The following is a 17,674-nucleotide window of genomic DNA, read 5'->3' on the forward strand; positions in this document are numbered from 1 at the left end:
TCCTCAAAATGATGCTTTGGGTATTGCCAACAAAATTGGGATCACCTAAAATGAATTCAAGAAGTTCTGGCAGTGTAGTGATTACAAATTGGACTGCTAACCTCTAGGTCGGCAGTTCGAAACTATCAGCTGTTCTGCAGGAGAAAGATGAGGCTTTCTGCTCCTGTAACGATCTGCAGCCTTGGAAACCCTGTGCAGGGTCACTACAAGTCAGAACCGACTCCACAGTACTTAACAACAACAACAACAAAAATTAGTTCAGCTGGCAATTTCTAAACATAAATTTTTTCAAAAAAAAAAAAAAAAAAAAAAAAAAAGAAGGTGATAGGGAGACTTATACAAAATTGTCAACGAAAAAAGCTGCCAATCAAGAATCAAGAATCATACACACAGCAAAGCTTTCCCTTAAATATGAGGGTGAAGTTGGAACAGTTCCAGATAAACATAAATTAAAGGACTTTGCAAAAACCAAGTCAAATTTACAAAAAATATCTAAATGGAGTCCTTTGGACTGAGAACCAACAACAGCGGACAACAACCAGAGATTGACATAAAAAGCAAACCACCAAGAATACAATCCAGATATGTAAGTATCCAGAGTTACAAAAAACCACAGAACTGAAAATAAGGAATCAGAGATGTCAGTCTATGATAAGGAAAACTACAAAGCAAAGGGAGGCAAAAGTATAGTTAAAGATTATTCTAGGTGACAAGGAGATCAATTATGTTTAAAGATAAAAGAGACTATCTGAAAATATGGAAGAAATTAATAAATTACAGTATAACCTCAAAGAAGCTTAATATACCTTAACATCAAATTAAGAAAAGGAAAATACATGAAGATTTTGCAAACATTAAACCAATGAAAAAATTGAAAAGAATAAGCACACACAAAAAATGAACTCAGCAAAGGAAAGCATGTGAAACTAAGAAACCAGCAGTACCAAAAAGAAGAAAATAGCACAGCATAGCATAATAAATGAACTCAATTAATACCTGCTGATAATTATGCTGAATGTTAATGGATTAAATGCACCAGTAAGAGTTGGATAATACCAGAATGGATAAGAAAACAGGATCCATCCATATTCTATCTACAAGAGACACAGCTTACACACAGAAACAAACAGATTAAACTTAGCTTGATTATCAAGCTAATGGCAATCAAAAACGAGCACAGGTGGCAATGAAAAAACTTTACAGCAAAAACCAGCATAAGAAACAAAGAAGGATACTGTCTCATGATTAAAGGGTCAACTGAACAAGAGAACATATCCAAGATAAATATATATGCTTCCAAATAAAGAGCATCAAAATCCACAAACTAAACTCTAATAGAATTGAGGAAAGAAACAGACAAGTCTACAGTAAGAGTAGAGGTTATCTTTTTATTTTCTTAATGTTAAGCACTTAGATTGATACATTGGATACCAGTTTCCTAGTGGGGTGCTGTGAGTTGGCTGAAGTAAAAGAGTGCCTAAAGCTCAGCCAATTTGAAACTACCAGCTGTTCTGTGGGAGAAAGATAAGGCTTTCTGCTCCCGTAAAGATTTACAGCCTCAGAAACCCTGTGCAGGGTCACTGTGAGTCAGAACCAACTCCACGGTACTTAACAACAACAACAATACAGTTTAAACAAGGTAACCAATTACATAATCAACAAAGTATGCTCCCAAATTATTTTTCTGATGAATTTGCATATATTCATTCATTTGCTTGGCAATTCCCCTGACTACTAAACAGGTGGACTGAAAGAGATAGAAAATTAATCCTGGAACACAGTAAAGCTTACTATCTAGGTTCATACATAGTAAACACATTATCATGAAGTTCAGGTCAATCATCACAGTATATTCATAAACTATGCACAACATGACAAAAAAAAATAAAACCAGGAAGCTTTCAGGAAATAGATTTTGCCTTAAGAGTTACAAGAAAGCAATTTCATTAGTTCTTTATTCAACTTCCAGTTCTCTAAGTATGCTATCAATATTAAAAACACACATACAGAAAACTTGTTTCTTACTTGGTATGTCCAAAGAAGGCCTGCGCTCTGCTGGTCCAGCGAGTCTACCAGAGTTGGAATAAAATATGTCTTGCCTTTGTTGGTAAAGTGATGGATCAGGATATGGCTGACCTATAAAACAAGTTTTTAAAATATCTTCATTAATATTTCAAAAATAAAAACAAGTTTACTTAAGTCATATATAATATATTCTCATTTCTAAAAATATTTTGACCCAAAAGTTTTGGTAAATTTTCCCTCTTCGAAATTTCTAACAGTGTAAGAACATGTAATTAAAAATTACAGAATTACAGATAATTAAACTCATTTCTAATATCGCATCTTAAGTCAACAGAAATTTTAAAAATTGAAGGCAATCTTTAGAGGACAAGCCATCCCTCCGTCTCCAGTATATCTGATACACTGTTAAGTGCTATCGAATTGGTTCCGACTCATAGTGACCATGTCTAGGGTTTCTGAAGAGTGGCTGGTGAGTTCAAAGAGCCAACTTTGTGGTTCAAACCAACCTTGTGGTCTTGTGCTTATCCTACAGTGCCACACCAGGCATCTATTAAGCATATATGTTTTCCTTACTCTGACAGCAATTTTTCAGAATTTTTTTTTTAATGGTAAAGCAAGCAAAGTTTACTGTATATTGGAAATACTGCAGGCAGAGGGATGGCTTGTCTTCCCAAAGACTGCCTTCAATTTTTTTAGATTTCTATTGACTTGAGTTGGCAAAAATAATTCAACAACAGCATATGCTAAACAGGGCTAAATGACAAGTAAGCCTCGAACTACAGAATACAGCTATTCTTTAGAAGTTTATTTTGTTACTGTATTATTTTTTAACATCACAAATATTTGTATTTCAAAATTTAAGAAAAATTATAAAGACACAAGGATTAGTGCTAAGCAGGACACTTCATGAGTTCCAATAATTCAAACTAAAAAATGGTGTATGTAGAGGGGTAAGGAGAGGGAAGTTACTTTAGAATAATATTACCATCTCTGTTTTATAGAAGCCTGCATTTGGTGATAATAAAACAAAGACGGGTAAAATGATTTGCTCAACACTGTGCAAAACACTAAGATATAAAAACTTAGGACCCCGCATTCCTTGCTCTAATTTACCAATTGTTGTTGTTGTTAAGTGCTGTGGAGTCAATTCCAACTTATAGTGACCCTGTATAGGGTTTCTGAGGAGCAGCTGGTGAGTTTGAGCTGCTGACCTTGCAGTTCAAATGGCTTTGCAGTCTGGCACATTAACCCACAGCGCCACACCAGGACTCCAATTTACCTATCAGCTAAATGTAATGCAAAATAAATGAATCTACCTAAAGTCCTGGTGTGGTGCTATAGGATAATGCACTAGAGACCGCAAGGTCAGTTTGAGCTGCAAGGTTGGCACTTCAAACTCACCAGCCACTCCTTGGAAACCCTATACAGGATTGCTATTAGTCAGAACCCACTCAGTGACACTTAACAACACCACCCTAAAGTCTGTCCAGTGAGTATTTAAATGAGTTGGAGATGTATCAAAGGCAAATATAAAATAGTTTTGTAATTTTACAGTGGGCTAAGAGTTAATGCAGAGTCCTGGTATGACGATATTAGATAAGCACTGGACTGTTAAACCCACCAACCTCTCCTTGAAAACTCTATATAGTATCGACTGCAATAAGTCCAGACCGACTCGACAGTACTTAATAACAACAACTCAAGCTAGAGCCTCTGCAGTCATTTAACCCTATTCAATCAGTCATAAAGTTCTGAATTGTTGTTGTTGTTAAGTGTTATGGATTTGGTTCCAACTCATAGTGACCCTGCATAGGGTTTCTGAGGAGCAGCTGGTGAGCTTGAACTGTTGACTTTGCAATTCAAGCCGACCTTACAGTCCAGCACATTAACCCACAGGGCTACACCAGGGCTCCAAGTTTAGAATAGTATCCAACATTTCTCTGCTGTGTCTGCAAAATTACTCTTGTCTACTCCATTGAAATTATATATATAATTGCACAGGTTACCCCTGTGTCAAACCAAATGGATCAAGTACAGAGTTTGGAGACACTCTCTAGAGAACAGATAAACTAACTGATATAAAGACTTCTCAGTTTAGAATTTCACAAATTTTAAGTCTTGTTTGACCTTTGAATATTAGGGATATCAGATTCCACTTCTAGTATGGCAGAATAAACTCCTAACAGACTGACACTCCAAGATAATAACTATAAACTCTAAACAATATACAAAAAATAATTACCTCAAAACTCAGAACCATGAACAAATGAAGAATGAAGAAAAGCAGGTAGATTTGGAAAAAGACTAGAAACTTGGAAAAAAGACTAGCCCTGAGTGAATTACTTATTGTTGTTGTTTAGCCTAATGGCAAACTACGACTGAGGTATAGCACAGAAAAGCTAAAACACTGACAGAATAAAAGCCACCTTTCTGGCTAAAGAACCAGAAGGCAGAGTCAAAACAGTGAGAATGGAGAACATCAAAAGTAGAAAACCAAAGAAGTGAATCCAAAATAATGTGAATAAACTCTGCTCAAGTCTATAGCTGACCCCTGAGAAGCTACCCACTTATGAGGCAACTTTAAAGAGTTGTTGTAGTTGTTGTTGTTAAGTGCCATCAAGACAGTTCTGACTCATAATGACCCTGTATAGGGCTTCTAAGGAAGGGCCGGTGGGTTTGAACTGTCGACCTTGCAATTATCGTTCAGTGCTTATCCTACAGCATCACAGAGTTTTCCGCTAAGGCTAAAACTGGTATCTGAGCTGCTGCCCATGACAAGAGGAAAAAAGTTAACCATTTGACTCTTACCAGGCTATCTTCTAAAACAAAATCCACAATACTCTTCAGAGGAATATAACAGAATTCAGAATCTACACAGTACCCATGATATAATGCAAAATTGATATACCAAGAAATAGGAAAATGTCCCATTCTCAGTTAAAAAGATTATCAATAGAGAGGCCAACTGCAAGAGAATCTAGATATTGGAATTATCAAATAGGATTTACAACAGCTATTATTACATTGGAGTCCTGGTGTGGTAGTGTAGGATAAGCATTGGACTACTTACTAACCAAAGTTGGGCACTTCAAACCCACCAAATGGTTCTTTAGAAACTTTATACAGGGTCTTGATAAGTTGGAACTAACTCAATAGCACTTAAAAATGAGTTTTTAAAAATTCTCCAGAAGAATAAAATGGTAAGAAATCTCAGCAAAGAAATAAAACTATTAAAAAAAAAAAAAAGAGAGAGAGAGAGAGAACCAAATGGAAATTCTAAAACTGAAAAATAAAATAGCTAAAGTAAAACATTTATTGGGTGGGCTTAATAGCAGATTAGAGATGACACAGGGAAAAGTCAATGTAGCTGAATACTGCTATTTGTTATTAAGCGCCATCAAGTCAGTTCCAACTCATAGCGATCCTGCATAGGGTTTCTGAGAAGCAGCTAGTGGTGAGCCTGAACAGCCAAACTTCAATTAGCCATCCAGTGCTGATCCTACAGCACATTAGGACTCCACACTTGATTATGTTGTTTTTGTTAAGTGCTGTTGAATCGGTTCCTACCCATAGCGACCCTGTACAGGGTTTCCAAGACTGTAAATCTTTACAGGAACAGAAAGCCTTATCTTTCTCCCACGGAGCTGGTAGTTTCAAACTGCTGACCTTAAGGTTCACAGCCGATTCATAACCACTATGCTACCAGAGCTCCTTATACTTGATTTTAGATCAGTAGAAATTGCTCAATCAAAAAACAAATTGGAAAGAAAAAACAAATTGGAAACAAAACGAAGAGACTGAAGCATTGTAAGAGACAGTATTGAAAGGTCTGAATATTATGGATTTCAGGCAATTCTTAAACAAAATAAAAAATAATTCCTAATTTTATGAAAGAACCACAATAAATTCATAATGGAAAGAACTTATAATAGAAAAAAGAGTACTAGTCTAGGAGCTGGGAATCTGGATTTCATTCTAAGTTATTCACTTAGCTGTTTTATCTTAAGAATGTCAACAAATGTCTTTGGAACTCAAATTCCTTGTCCATGTAGTGAGGGCTTTGATCAAATTGATGATTTTAAAATTTAGCTAATTTTCAGAGTCTTCTAAGAAGTTTTTATTAGAAACAGAGAATTCACCTCCAGAGTTCATGTTCAGAAGGTCTTGTCTAAGATGAATCCAAGTATCTGTATATTTTTTCCCAAGTTCCTTAGACACTAGATCATATTTTGGGAAGAAAGGCAAAGACTATGGCAGAGATTCCTGGTACTAATAACTTGTGAATTCTTTAAGGAAAAGTCCCTCTATACTGATAAAGATACATGACTTCCTTCAAAGTTTTGCAATAAACTCAGTCTCTTGAGATGAGAGCTGCAGTTTATTACTCATTATATTTATCACAGCTAAGAGTTTTAAATGAATGTGCTAAGAGTTTTAAATGAATGTTTAAAACAATCCATTTGGGGGCAAAAACAGCCTTTTGTATGGGAACAATTACCCCTAATTATTTCATTTAGAAATTTGTGTTTTGTTGTTTTCTGCAAACCACATGGCCGGCAGTTCAAACCTACCAGCAGCTACTCAGAAACCCTATACAGAGTCACTATGAGTTGGAACAGATTTTATAGTATTTAACAATAACAAAAACAATATATATCATATGTTGTTGTTGCTAAGTGCCGTTGAGTCGATTCCAACCCACAGTGACCCCATATACAGCTTCCAAGGAGTAGCTGGTGAGCTTGAACCACCAACCTTGCAGTTCAAGCGACTCTGCAGTCTGACACATTAGCCCACAGTGCCACACCAGAACTCTACATGTCATATAGAGTCACTATAAGCCATAATCAATTCAACAGCACAAAGCATCAACATTTATCATAGTTTTCTTATGACAAGGTACACCTGTACTATTTTCGTTGATTCCTGTATGTCCACATACTGGCTGCCTTTCAAATATAAATACACTTTTACAAACCTGGTGGAGGTATCATTCTACGTTCCTGTTCCCATGGAGGGGACAGAGATCCAGGGTCAGAGGGCGCTCTGTGAGGACCACGTAACTTGTCATAGTTTGTTTCTCCTCTTTCGTAGGTAATTTGATGGTCCAGAGGATTTCCTGGTCCTCTTGAGCCTAATTAAAGAAAAATACATACAATTCTGTTTTATCTAAAATTTTAATTACTGTGAGGCCTATTGCTATGAGTCGGAACCAACTTCACGGCACATAACAACAACAACAACAACGAGGCCTATAAACAAATAAAATTCAAACATTTTTTAAAGAGTGAAAGCAAAGGCGTCTCTAAAAGACAACAAACGGATACCTCTATCTACCAAAGTCATTTCTAGGACAAGGGGAAAATAATTTTATCAAGAGCATAAGAATCTTATTTTAAATGCTATCATAATCATTGACTACTTGTTTTTTATAAACAGCAACTATATTTAAACATAAAAACAGTGGTTAAATGGTAAACTACAAACAATAAGTCTGAAAAATAAGAGAAGACGTAAATTATTTCTATGCCAGATACGATCATTATAAAATGAGGCATTTGCTACTTACACTGATATTCTAATATTCTTTATCAAAAAGAGAATGATTCCTTTAAAACAATCAGCTTAAGGACTATATACCTATTTCAATAATTCTGTTACTAGTAAAGTATTTTTTATAACAATTCTTTTGGAAAAATCCTCAGATTAACTTAAAAACCATACAATAAACTGAGTCTCAATGCTGTAACATAACTCTAAATGTCTGTCCCAAATAATTTTAACCAATGCGATCATACACTTTATGCCCATCAGATAAAATATGCTCTACAAATATACGGCTTTTCGCAATTTCTAAATGTCAATTCACCTCAAAGGAAGAGCTCACAAAGTCTGAAGGCAAGTCTAAAACAAGAGTTTCAAAAACAGTTAAAGCATTGTTGAAATAAAAACTTTAAACCAGGTAACATTCATCTAGTAGCCCTACATTATAAAACAAGTGAATTATTTTAAATTCCCTTCTTATGAGCACATAAAAGACAGTAACTTGATTTTAAAAATTATTCTAAAATTTCAATAAAACAATATACTAATAGCTTATTTATCTATCATTGAGGGGAGAATGAGGTCTGCTCAAAATTATATTGTTCAGGAAAAAATATATAAAAAAAAAGCTTATTCCTTTCAAGGAATAACTTTAAAAATATTTTTCAATAGAAGTCTTTCTAAAATGCTTCTCATAATTCAGTACCTTTAAAAGAGAAGACCAAAATTAATTTGATCCTTTCTTAGTAACTTGTACAAATCAGTATAAACACTCATTTTTAAATATATAGTAATCTTTAAAAAAAAATTTCCACCCACTCCCTTTGGTAGAGTCAGGAGGTCAACCGACTATTTTACGCCAGAAGGTCAACTATCAGTTATCCTTCCTTTTAGCTTGTTCACTCCTTTACTTCTCAGTTCATTAGAAACAGAAAGCTGGGAACGCAAAAATTTAAATTAAGAAATGTGTCAGAGCTAATAAGGCTGAAGTCATCTGGAGCAAACCACAGAGCTTTAAAGGAGACATTCAAAGGCTTTCTCCTGACTGCTTACATCAAGAGGGCCAAGTAGAAATTACAGACCTGAAAATGCTAAAGATTTAAACTATTCAATCATACCAAAAGTTACGTTCGATTTACTCTAAAAAACATTTTTCCTTATATTCAACATATATCTCATTCAATTTTTAAAAATGTAAACGATAATAAATGGAAGGACGAGAAAGAGCACTCTTCACCTTTGGTGGTCATAGAAACTTTCAGTTCAAAGCAACTTTTTAATACTTGTCAATAACTTACCTAAAACTTCTGAAGCAAAAACAGCTCTAAAAAATAGTAAAACAACCTTGCAAATAATCTAAACACACTGTATATTGAAAGTAAGTAGGAGAGGAAAATAATTTAAATAGGAGAGGAGAAATTAAAGGTAATTTTAACTCAGTTCAAATATTCAATCGACTACAAGCAATCCTTGGACTTAACTGATTCAACATCGAATGATTCATATTTGCAGGTTAGTGAATTACAATCTTATTTCTAGAGTACTGTTTTTCAAACTGCTAGCTCTGCATTTGTGGTGCATAAAATTAACTTATAATCAGTATTCGTTTTTTTTGTTGTTTTGTGTTTTTTTTAATGAAATGAAATAGAACTGAATAGAAAATATCAGAAAGCATCAAGCAGGCAGTAGCCCTATGTTACATAGTTAGTTTCAGTTATACTTGTATTTATATTGTCATATATGTTGTTGTTAAGTGCCATCGATTCAGGTCTGACTCATAGCGACCCAGCATAGGGTTTACGAAGAGCAGCTGGTGAGTTTGTCTCCTACCTGCTAATCTCACGGTCAGCAGTTCAAAACTACCAGCTGTTTCACAGGAGAAAGATGAGGCTTTCTGCTTCCATAAAGATTTACATCCTCAGAAACCCTGTACAGGATTGCTACGAGTCAGAACTGACTCCACGCACATAACAACAACAAACAACTTTATGGTTAAACTGACCTTGTGGTCCAGTGCTTATCCTACAGCACCACACAGGATTCCTGGCATATATATAAATATGACACAATATAAAATATGTTTCTTACTATGTTGTTGTTGAGGTGCCATCGAGTCAGTCCGACCCATAGTAACCCTGTATAGGATTTCTGAGAAGCGGCTGGAGAACTTAACCAACCAACTTTGTGGTTCAAACAACTTTGCAGTCCAGTGCATTAATCCACAGCACAATATAATTCAAGGTGAAAAATGTGTAGGAAAAAAAAATGGACTTCAGGAACTTACAGCAGACCTGGGAACTGCAAAATTAGTCTGCTTCCTAACGTGCTCAGTGCAAAGCTCTCCTAGGTATTCAAGTATCAATCCCTTTTCCTATGAGCTCTGGGTTCAATGCAAATACAAGCAAAAATCCTCTCTGAAATGTCATCAGGCTGTTGGTCCAATATGCAGGGAGACTGGGAAGCAGACCTGGGGAAAGAGGTTTACAAATAGCAATGGACAAAGGGAGACTATTCTAACACCAAAAAATAGGACACTGATTCTCTTACATTCTTTGAAAACAATTCCAGAGAGTTTCAAAAATGTTTATTTAGAAAAATGGCAGGTTGAATAGGGAAATACATAGAGTTCCCTGAGAGACTATTTTGGTAAGTAATATCTATATGCGCGTACAAGCTTTGGTATATTGGGTTTAGTTTGGTGATTTTATTTAGTCTCATCACTTTATATTCCTATCTATAGTCTTCAGATTTAATCTGTTAAAATCATTGATAAAAAAGGAGGATGGGGCCACTTTACTAGTGAAGAATGATTAACTGTTATAAAACACAAACTTGGAATTGAAAAACAAAGACTTGGATTTTGAAGATTTTGGAGTAAGTATGGCTCTGTGAACTTTTAATTTTATCACTATTCAAGGGAAAACTTTAAAGTTACATGACAAAGTAAAGTATGATAAGAGCACCAAAGGGGAAAACTACAGAGCACAGAAGTTTTCAAAGACATCGGAAAAACACCAGGTCTACAGTAGCTATAGAAATTCTCAAAAACATATATGGGTGTAAAAAGTAGGTAACCTTGAATCAATGTTTCAAAATACCAGCAAAATTTAGTCTCCTTAAAAAGGGCCTATCAAAACTCTGCCCACAAAAGCCTCACTGAATGTCATGACTTTAATTTACTTTCTGATTTTCTACAATAAAGAGATCATGGTAATGAAGCAAAGATTTAAAAGTCTACCTTATAATAATGTTTTATCATAATATAATTTGATGCTAGGTGATAGTGTTAAGTTTTATATGTACTTTATAAAGTTTACATAATAGCTTTTTAAAGTCAAAAACATGGTTTAAAAAGATATGTATTAAACTTGATCAAAATGTAATTATTATAGCAGAATTTAGAAAAGTATATTAAAATTAGATGTCACAGAGCTCCTTTTTAAAAAATATAACCAGTAATAAGTACAAGGAATGCCTGTATTTTCCAAAGATTTCTTTTACAGATCATTTAAAAAATAAGTTGAGATGAAATATGAAGAAAGGAAGAAATGTAGAGTAATAAAGATGTTTAAACAATATACCTCTTCCTCCTCCCCCTGGAATCAAAGGTGAAAGTCTGAGAGGACCCTCCAACAAAGTTGGAGGGGAGAGAAAATCTCTCGTTTCAGATGAAGGCCGACCCAATGGTGAGGGACCATATGGGGAATGCTCTGGAATAATTAAAACAGCATATTTAAGTTCATAGTTTCAGTTTGCTATACTGTAGAGTTAGAATCTCATTTCAACAATTCCCATCAGGTCATCCTATTGCCAATTTAAGTTTTAAAATTTATGCGAGAACACTAACTATGCCTTGCATTTGCTAATATGGGCTAGAATTAAATATAAAACCCTATGTTTTTAAAGTTTATCTACCTAATGAACATCATAGTAAATAAAACAGATCCTCTTGGTAATTAATGACTCAAATAACCATACAAAATTAAACATCAGTACACTGGTAATATTTTGGAGTTATAAGATTTGGGGGAATGAGGTTTGTTTTGCCTTGTGTTTTATGGCAGAATGCTTCCAGATAATTTCAACTGGTGAGGGCTGTAACATGGAAGGGCTCAGGGCTAGATAGACTGCATTGGGCCATGGACTACTAGAGTAAAGCTCTCATTCTAAGAAGCAGAACAATGCATAGAACACTTTGAAGCATTACAAATTACTTTTGATTCATTACCAATGAAAAATTAGATTACATATACTAATTCATCAAATACATCTTTTAATTCATATAACCAAGAGCTCTACATTTTATAAACATCACTATCACCATTTATTTGCTAAAGATCAAAAAAATAACCACACACACAAAATCTTTAACTACCACCAAAATAACACTTTTATACATGTTAAATTTCATTGAGTATAGCTTATATAACATCTAACTACAAGTACAATAAAATATGAAAGCATTATTACCTTCTTTGAGACTACTGCCTTGGGTTCAAGTAAAACTCCCCTTTGGTGTAATATCCACCACTCCAAATTGTGTTAAATTTGAATTCCTAGTAATCTGATACTTTTTAAATGTAGAAACATTTTTTTAAATGTAAAAATTTAACTCTCACAAAGTGACTTAAGTTTTCAAAGATTATGAAAATGGGACTCTATACAAAAGATGGGTTTCTTTTTTACTGCCTATTAAGCTTAATTCTAATTCAACTGAAAATATTTTGAAAATTTTTAATTATTTGGTCAATAACTCCAAAATTAAAGATGCTACTGAGTAATGAAGGACAGCAATTCACAGACATGGCTCCCTATTGGGGCAATTAAAAGCAATAAAACTCAATTAGTAATGTTTTCCCACCTTTTTATGAATACTTTAAACTGACTCTTGTAATTCTCATTTTTCCATTATAATTCAAAAAAATTACAAAGGATAGGTAAGTAATAAATAAATGGTCACAATGCTATTCTATTTAAATGACCTCCTACTCAGTCTTTGAACAAATAGTTACAGAGTACCAACTATATGTAAGGCACACTGTTTTTAAAGGTGCTCACTGTAGTTAATATGCACCAACTTACCAAATCCCCCTCAAAAAGTAAAGCAGTGACTATTACCATTATTGCTTTGGAAATAAACCCAGAAACTTGGAAGTTTGTGGGAGTGCTCAGAGTAGAACCATGGCCCCCAAACTATTTATAAATAATAATAGTAATTTACACTAATGTAAACTGTATGTAATATGCACACACATATACACATATATATGTACATATTTTAAAGGAAGGACTTAAAAAAAAGATTACCTCTGCCAAACGTATTTGGAGCATCAAGTACATAAGGATCTTTTCCCAAAAGTTCATATTTAAACTCTGCTTCTGTTAATCTGTAAATAAAGAACAAATATCTCAAAGCTACTCATCCAAGAAATGCACCCATATTTCAAAACCTATGCCACTACTAAGTACAAGTTATACTTCACTATCTCATTAACTGCATAGAAGAAAAAGATCCTCTAAAATCATTCTGATCAAAATATCTTTCTTTAGCTGCTACAGTTTATTTTGGGGTAACAAGTCTCTTATGGGCCTAGTTACAGTGTTGTTTAGTTGAAATTATTTTCTTTTTTCAAAATTAGAAGGCAATGAGCATTATATTATAGAATCCAAATTTTAGAAATGAAGGGACCTACCTCCAAGTACCTCATTTTACAACCATGGGCACTGAACAGAAGAATTTAAATGATCTAAAGGACAGAACTAACAGGGGTTCTTATTCTGAGTCATGTATGCTTTCCACTGTCATGTGACCCATATAAATCCTATCACAGTATAAAATTGTAACTCAGATTAACTCCTCCTACCATTTTATTTTAAACGTTATCTCAAAAATGTGTTATTTTAATAGAATCATTTATAGTTCTTGACCATCAAATGTGAAATACAACATTAAATCACTTCATTTTTATTTCTGAGAGTAGACAAGGCAAGCAAGAAGACTAGCAATAATAGTGACTAATGTTAACAGTATAGTCTGGCATGAAATTTATTACACTCTGGTTAAAATCCTCAAAGAACCCCATCCAGAATCTTCTGAGGTGGGAAATCTCCACTTGAAAGGCCAAGCAGAACAGCCTGGAGCAGCTAGAAGAACAGAAGATACTTCTTGAAAGAAAGATGGACAGGAAAAATACAAAACAATATAAGCAGTCCGACTTACAAGAACAAGCAAGTTGCTCGCCCAGGAGACATCAAGGCAAGTGGTTGGGTCCCCTCAGGGCAAACCCCCCCTTCCAAAACTAAGACTCATGGGGAATATATGAGTAGACATTCAGTCAGTCACCAATAAGGGGAATTGAGGGAAAAACAGCAATGAAGCTGTGAGCTAAGTCCTACCATGTTCAATAGACTCCTGTGAACCCAGGTGGAGACCTAGTTGGCCAGCAGTATGGCAAGACCTGGGGATTCCTGGGCCCAGAGTCAGTGACATACCCACAGAGGACTAGAGTGGAGAGTGAAGTGCACAGCGGATAAGAAGTGAGGGCATATGTACAAGAACACCCACACTTGTAGATAATACCCACTTGACTTGGCTTCAATGGCTGGATGATCAGAACTCAGCTAGACGAAGAAAGAAGAGGAAAAAAGGAGTAATCTGATACAATTTGATGAACTTGACCTACACCTGTGGATGAAGTAACTCAAAAGAGGGAACAAATCTTTACAGCAAGGATCATCCCCATCCCCTCGATACACAGGGTAGGCAGGGATGGGCAACTTGGACATTGGCTACCCAAAATGGGGTGGGGGTGGGGGTGGGGGTGCTACAAAGACAAGAAGTGACTGGCTTACAAGCTTTCAAGAGGGAACCTAGTTCCAGAGGGCGCCAAGGAAGGTAGAATCTCCACTGAGTAGTATCCAATCTGTCTGTGCGGGGCTGATGAAGGAGATGAGGACAGGACCCTTGTGGTACAATAGTGAATAATTGCTATCAGGACAGACTGTGAGGGTTGGAAATGTAAAGGTAGACATTTGGAAGCAAAAGGAAGAGAGTGGTTAACTTTGCAGTCCAGGAGCAGAAGTCCTTGGAACCATCAAGGAAGAAGAGCAGAGTGCGAGACCCTACCCAGAAAAACAGTGACGGCAGAGATGGATGTAGAGATGATGACATGGAGAGATGATGCAGCTGGGGACTCTAGATCTAGAGAGGGAGAGGGGCTGTGTGCTGACGACTGAGGGGCAGTATCGCAGAATATACCATTTGGTTGTTTGATGATGCATGGAGGGGATTGTAAGCATGGCAATGAAACGATATATGATAAGATATGAATATACGATAGGAAGCTAATGTTCTTCCATGTAAACTATCACATAACTCACAATAAAACATTTTTTAAAAATTCTAAAAGGAAAACATTTATTCTTTGCTTTTATAGTATTTTCTAAACAAACAAGAAATACTCACTCTTAGTGGCACAGTGGTTAGGAATTGGGCTGTAAACTTCAAGGTCAGCAATTTGAAACTACCAGACATTCGTGGGAGAAAATGATGAGGCTTTCTGCTCCCATAAAGATTTACAGCCTTGGAAACCCTATGCAGGGTCGCTATGAGTCGGAACTGACTCCATGGCACACCACCACTACCACCAGTATAAAATGAATAGTTATTTCACAACTAGATATGCTGGACTCACTTCAACTTTTCTTATTGTGATAACAAAACTGCTAAGAGTAAATATAAAAATGAGTTTTTTAAAGTGTTCCCTCTAAAATACTTACTTTTGTCTGTTGTGAGCATTATCTTTCTTTAAACTGTTGAGTTTTCTTTCTGCATTCTGAGCTACCAACTTCAAAACAAAATTTTTAATTTTATAAAAATTACATTGCTACAAACAAAATAAAATATATAAACACAAATAACTATTGTAACAATGGTATAATAGATATCATAATCACTTAAGTATTCCTTCCTTTCCGTAAGCTCAATGTAGAAAATTAAATTTAGGAAACAACTTTGAAAGATAATGGGTTTCATGTAACCGTCAGGTTAGAGTTTAATCGTGTGCTTGACAATAAATGCTGTTATTTAGATGTGAAATCCAAGTCTTGCATTATTAGATACTTTAAATATCCATATAATTTAACAAGAGATATTTGAAAAGGACCAAAGTTTGGGGTGATAAAAATGGGAGACTCAGGATCATTATGGAGGGCAGCAATGCTATGGAACAATATAACCACCTCTTGAAAGAACTCATTAATATTCTGTAAATTTATAAAGGGTACATGAAGACACTGGTCATCTTTTTATAATATATATAATATGATCAAAGCATATTATATACTGATTAAGTACATAACACTATATAGATCATATTTCAATAAATCTTCTACATTTATACTCTTCTATATTTGTTGTTGTTAAGTGCCGCAAAGTCTGTTCCTACTCATAGCAACCCAGTACAGGATTTCAGAGGTTGTAAATTTTTGTGGGAGCAGAAAGCCTCACACTTCAATAAAATTAAAGGTTATTCTCATTATATAGGTTATAGAAAAATAAAGCTTAAATTTGTAATAAATACCAAGAACATGTAATATTCCCAGGTAGTTATGAGCAAAGGTTAAACTTATAAGGAATACTGAAATGTTTCCCAGTCAACCTATGGATTCTCCAGATTATCAGAAGCATTGTGTGGTAGGTACATCAGACCTGCCAAACATATGCAACCCACTAGGGCAAACAGATCTACTATACAAAGACACAACTGAGCCCACAACCATAACTTTCTAAAAGCAAAAGCAAATATTTGTGTTCACTTAACATTGTGAACTATACATAAGAAATTACTTTAACTAACCAAAAAGTGATATGTGCCCTGAAACAGTAAATCTATGAATATAATCACATCACCTCCCCCAAAAAGAGTATAAACTTCTCACAAAGAATAAAAATAAACTCCTTACAAAGAAACAATATGCAAAAAGTAAAGAAGGGAAAACATCAGATTTTCTAAGTGATTGTGTTATATCAAAGTATACTTGGTAAGAAACATCATTTACTACATTATTTACTAATTAGAAATGGATGTTTTAAAAATGCTACCTTTTTTCACCTAATTCAAATGAGCAGTATTTTTCTGAAAGGAAAAAGTATAATTTGATAAAGGAGCCTAAAATAATTTAAACTTACCCAATTATCATTTGCTTTTCTCTCATGAGACATAACCTGAAAAAGAAAGTCATTAAAATATTACTGAAAACTATTTTTCTTAATTTTAAAATTGGGCACATCTACAATTAGCCCAAGCAGCTCTGAAAAATTCAGTAAGCAACATTTTAACAGCAAGTTTTCCTGTATTCAATTAACCCCATTATATTTTAAAAACTAAACTAAATATGAAGACAATTGAAATTTTTTTCTAGCAAATTTTCACTTTATGTAATAATCAACTATAACACGAGTTACCAATTATGGCAATTAGTCAAGCCTGACTGAATATAAGACATATGTTTAATTATGTGATGCTCCCAAAACAACAGGAGACAGGGCAACTTTGACCAAGGTCTCTTATCCTAGAATCTTGGGCTCCCTGGAAATATTACAAAGTCAAAGGCAACATCTCAAGAGAGATGTACAATTAGTCAAGTACCTATATTGCTGTAGCAAAATAGAAATATTAAAAAATCAAAATTGTTTTAAATCACACACATATATACCTGACGTTGATAAGATAGTACGGTTCGCTCCAATTCTTCTTCAAGATCTTTGGCTCGCTGTCTATAAGAAAATTATAATTATCTTACTATTAACATATTCTAAAGAAATTATTTTTTTTATAAAACTAAAAAGATCATTTTTTTCTTTTAGATAAAACTCAAGCTTACTCTTCATAAGATAAAATGAAGTAACACAGCTACCAAGACTACTGCTAAATCTTTATTCCGTGAGGAAAGAGCCAAGGTTAAAACTAGACTTAGTCATTTTATAAGCACCTTTTTTTTTTAATTGTGGATTGAGTGAAAGTTTACAGGGCAGATCATCAGTTTTACATTCAACAAATCATACACCTTGTTTCATTACAATGATTATAATCCCCTCCATGTA

The 17,674-nt window shown here is 34.6% G+C and overlaps 1 protein-coding gene across 1 annotated transcript in view; it reads right to left on the reverse strand.

Moving 5' to 3' along the window:
- CTAGE5 (CTAGE family, member 5) overlaps positions 1 to 17,674 on the reverse strand; it is a 94,834-nt gene that overhangs the window by 12,054 nt on the left and 65,106 nt on the right. The window contains 7 exon segments of the mRNA XM_006878201.1: positions 2,026 to 2,136; positions 7,004 to 7,159; positions 11,151 to 11,279; positions 12,877 to 12,956; positions 15,349 to 15,416; positions 16,760 to 16,795; positions 17,287 to 17,347. Coding sequence (XP_006878263.1) covers positions 2,026 to 2,136; positions 7,004 to 7,159; positions 11,151 to 11,279; positions 12,877 to 12,956; positions 15,349 to 15,416; positions 16,760 to 16,795; positions 17,287 to 17,347 — 641 coding nt within the window.

Source organism: Chrysochloris asiatica, unplaced genomic scaffold, assembly GCF_000296735.1.
Source record: "Chrysochloris asiatica unplaced genomic scaffold, ChrAsi1.0 scaffold00017, whole genome shotgun sequence".
Taxonomy (NCBI): domain Eukaryota; kingdom Metazoa; phylum Chordata; class Mammalia; order Afrosoricida; family Chrysochloridae; genus Chrysochloris; species Chrysochloris asiatica.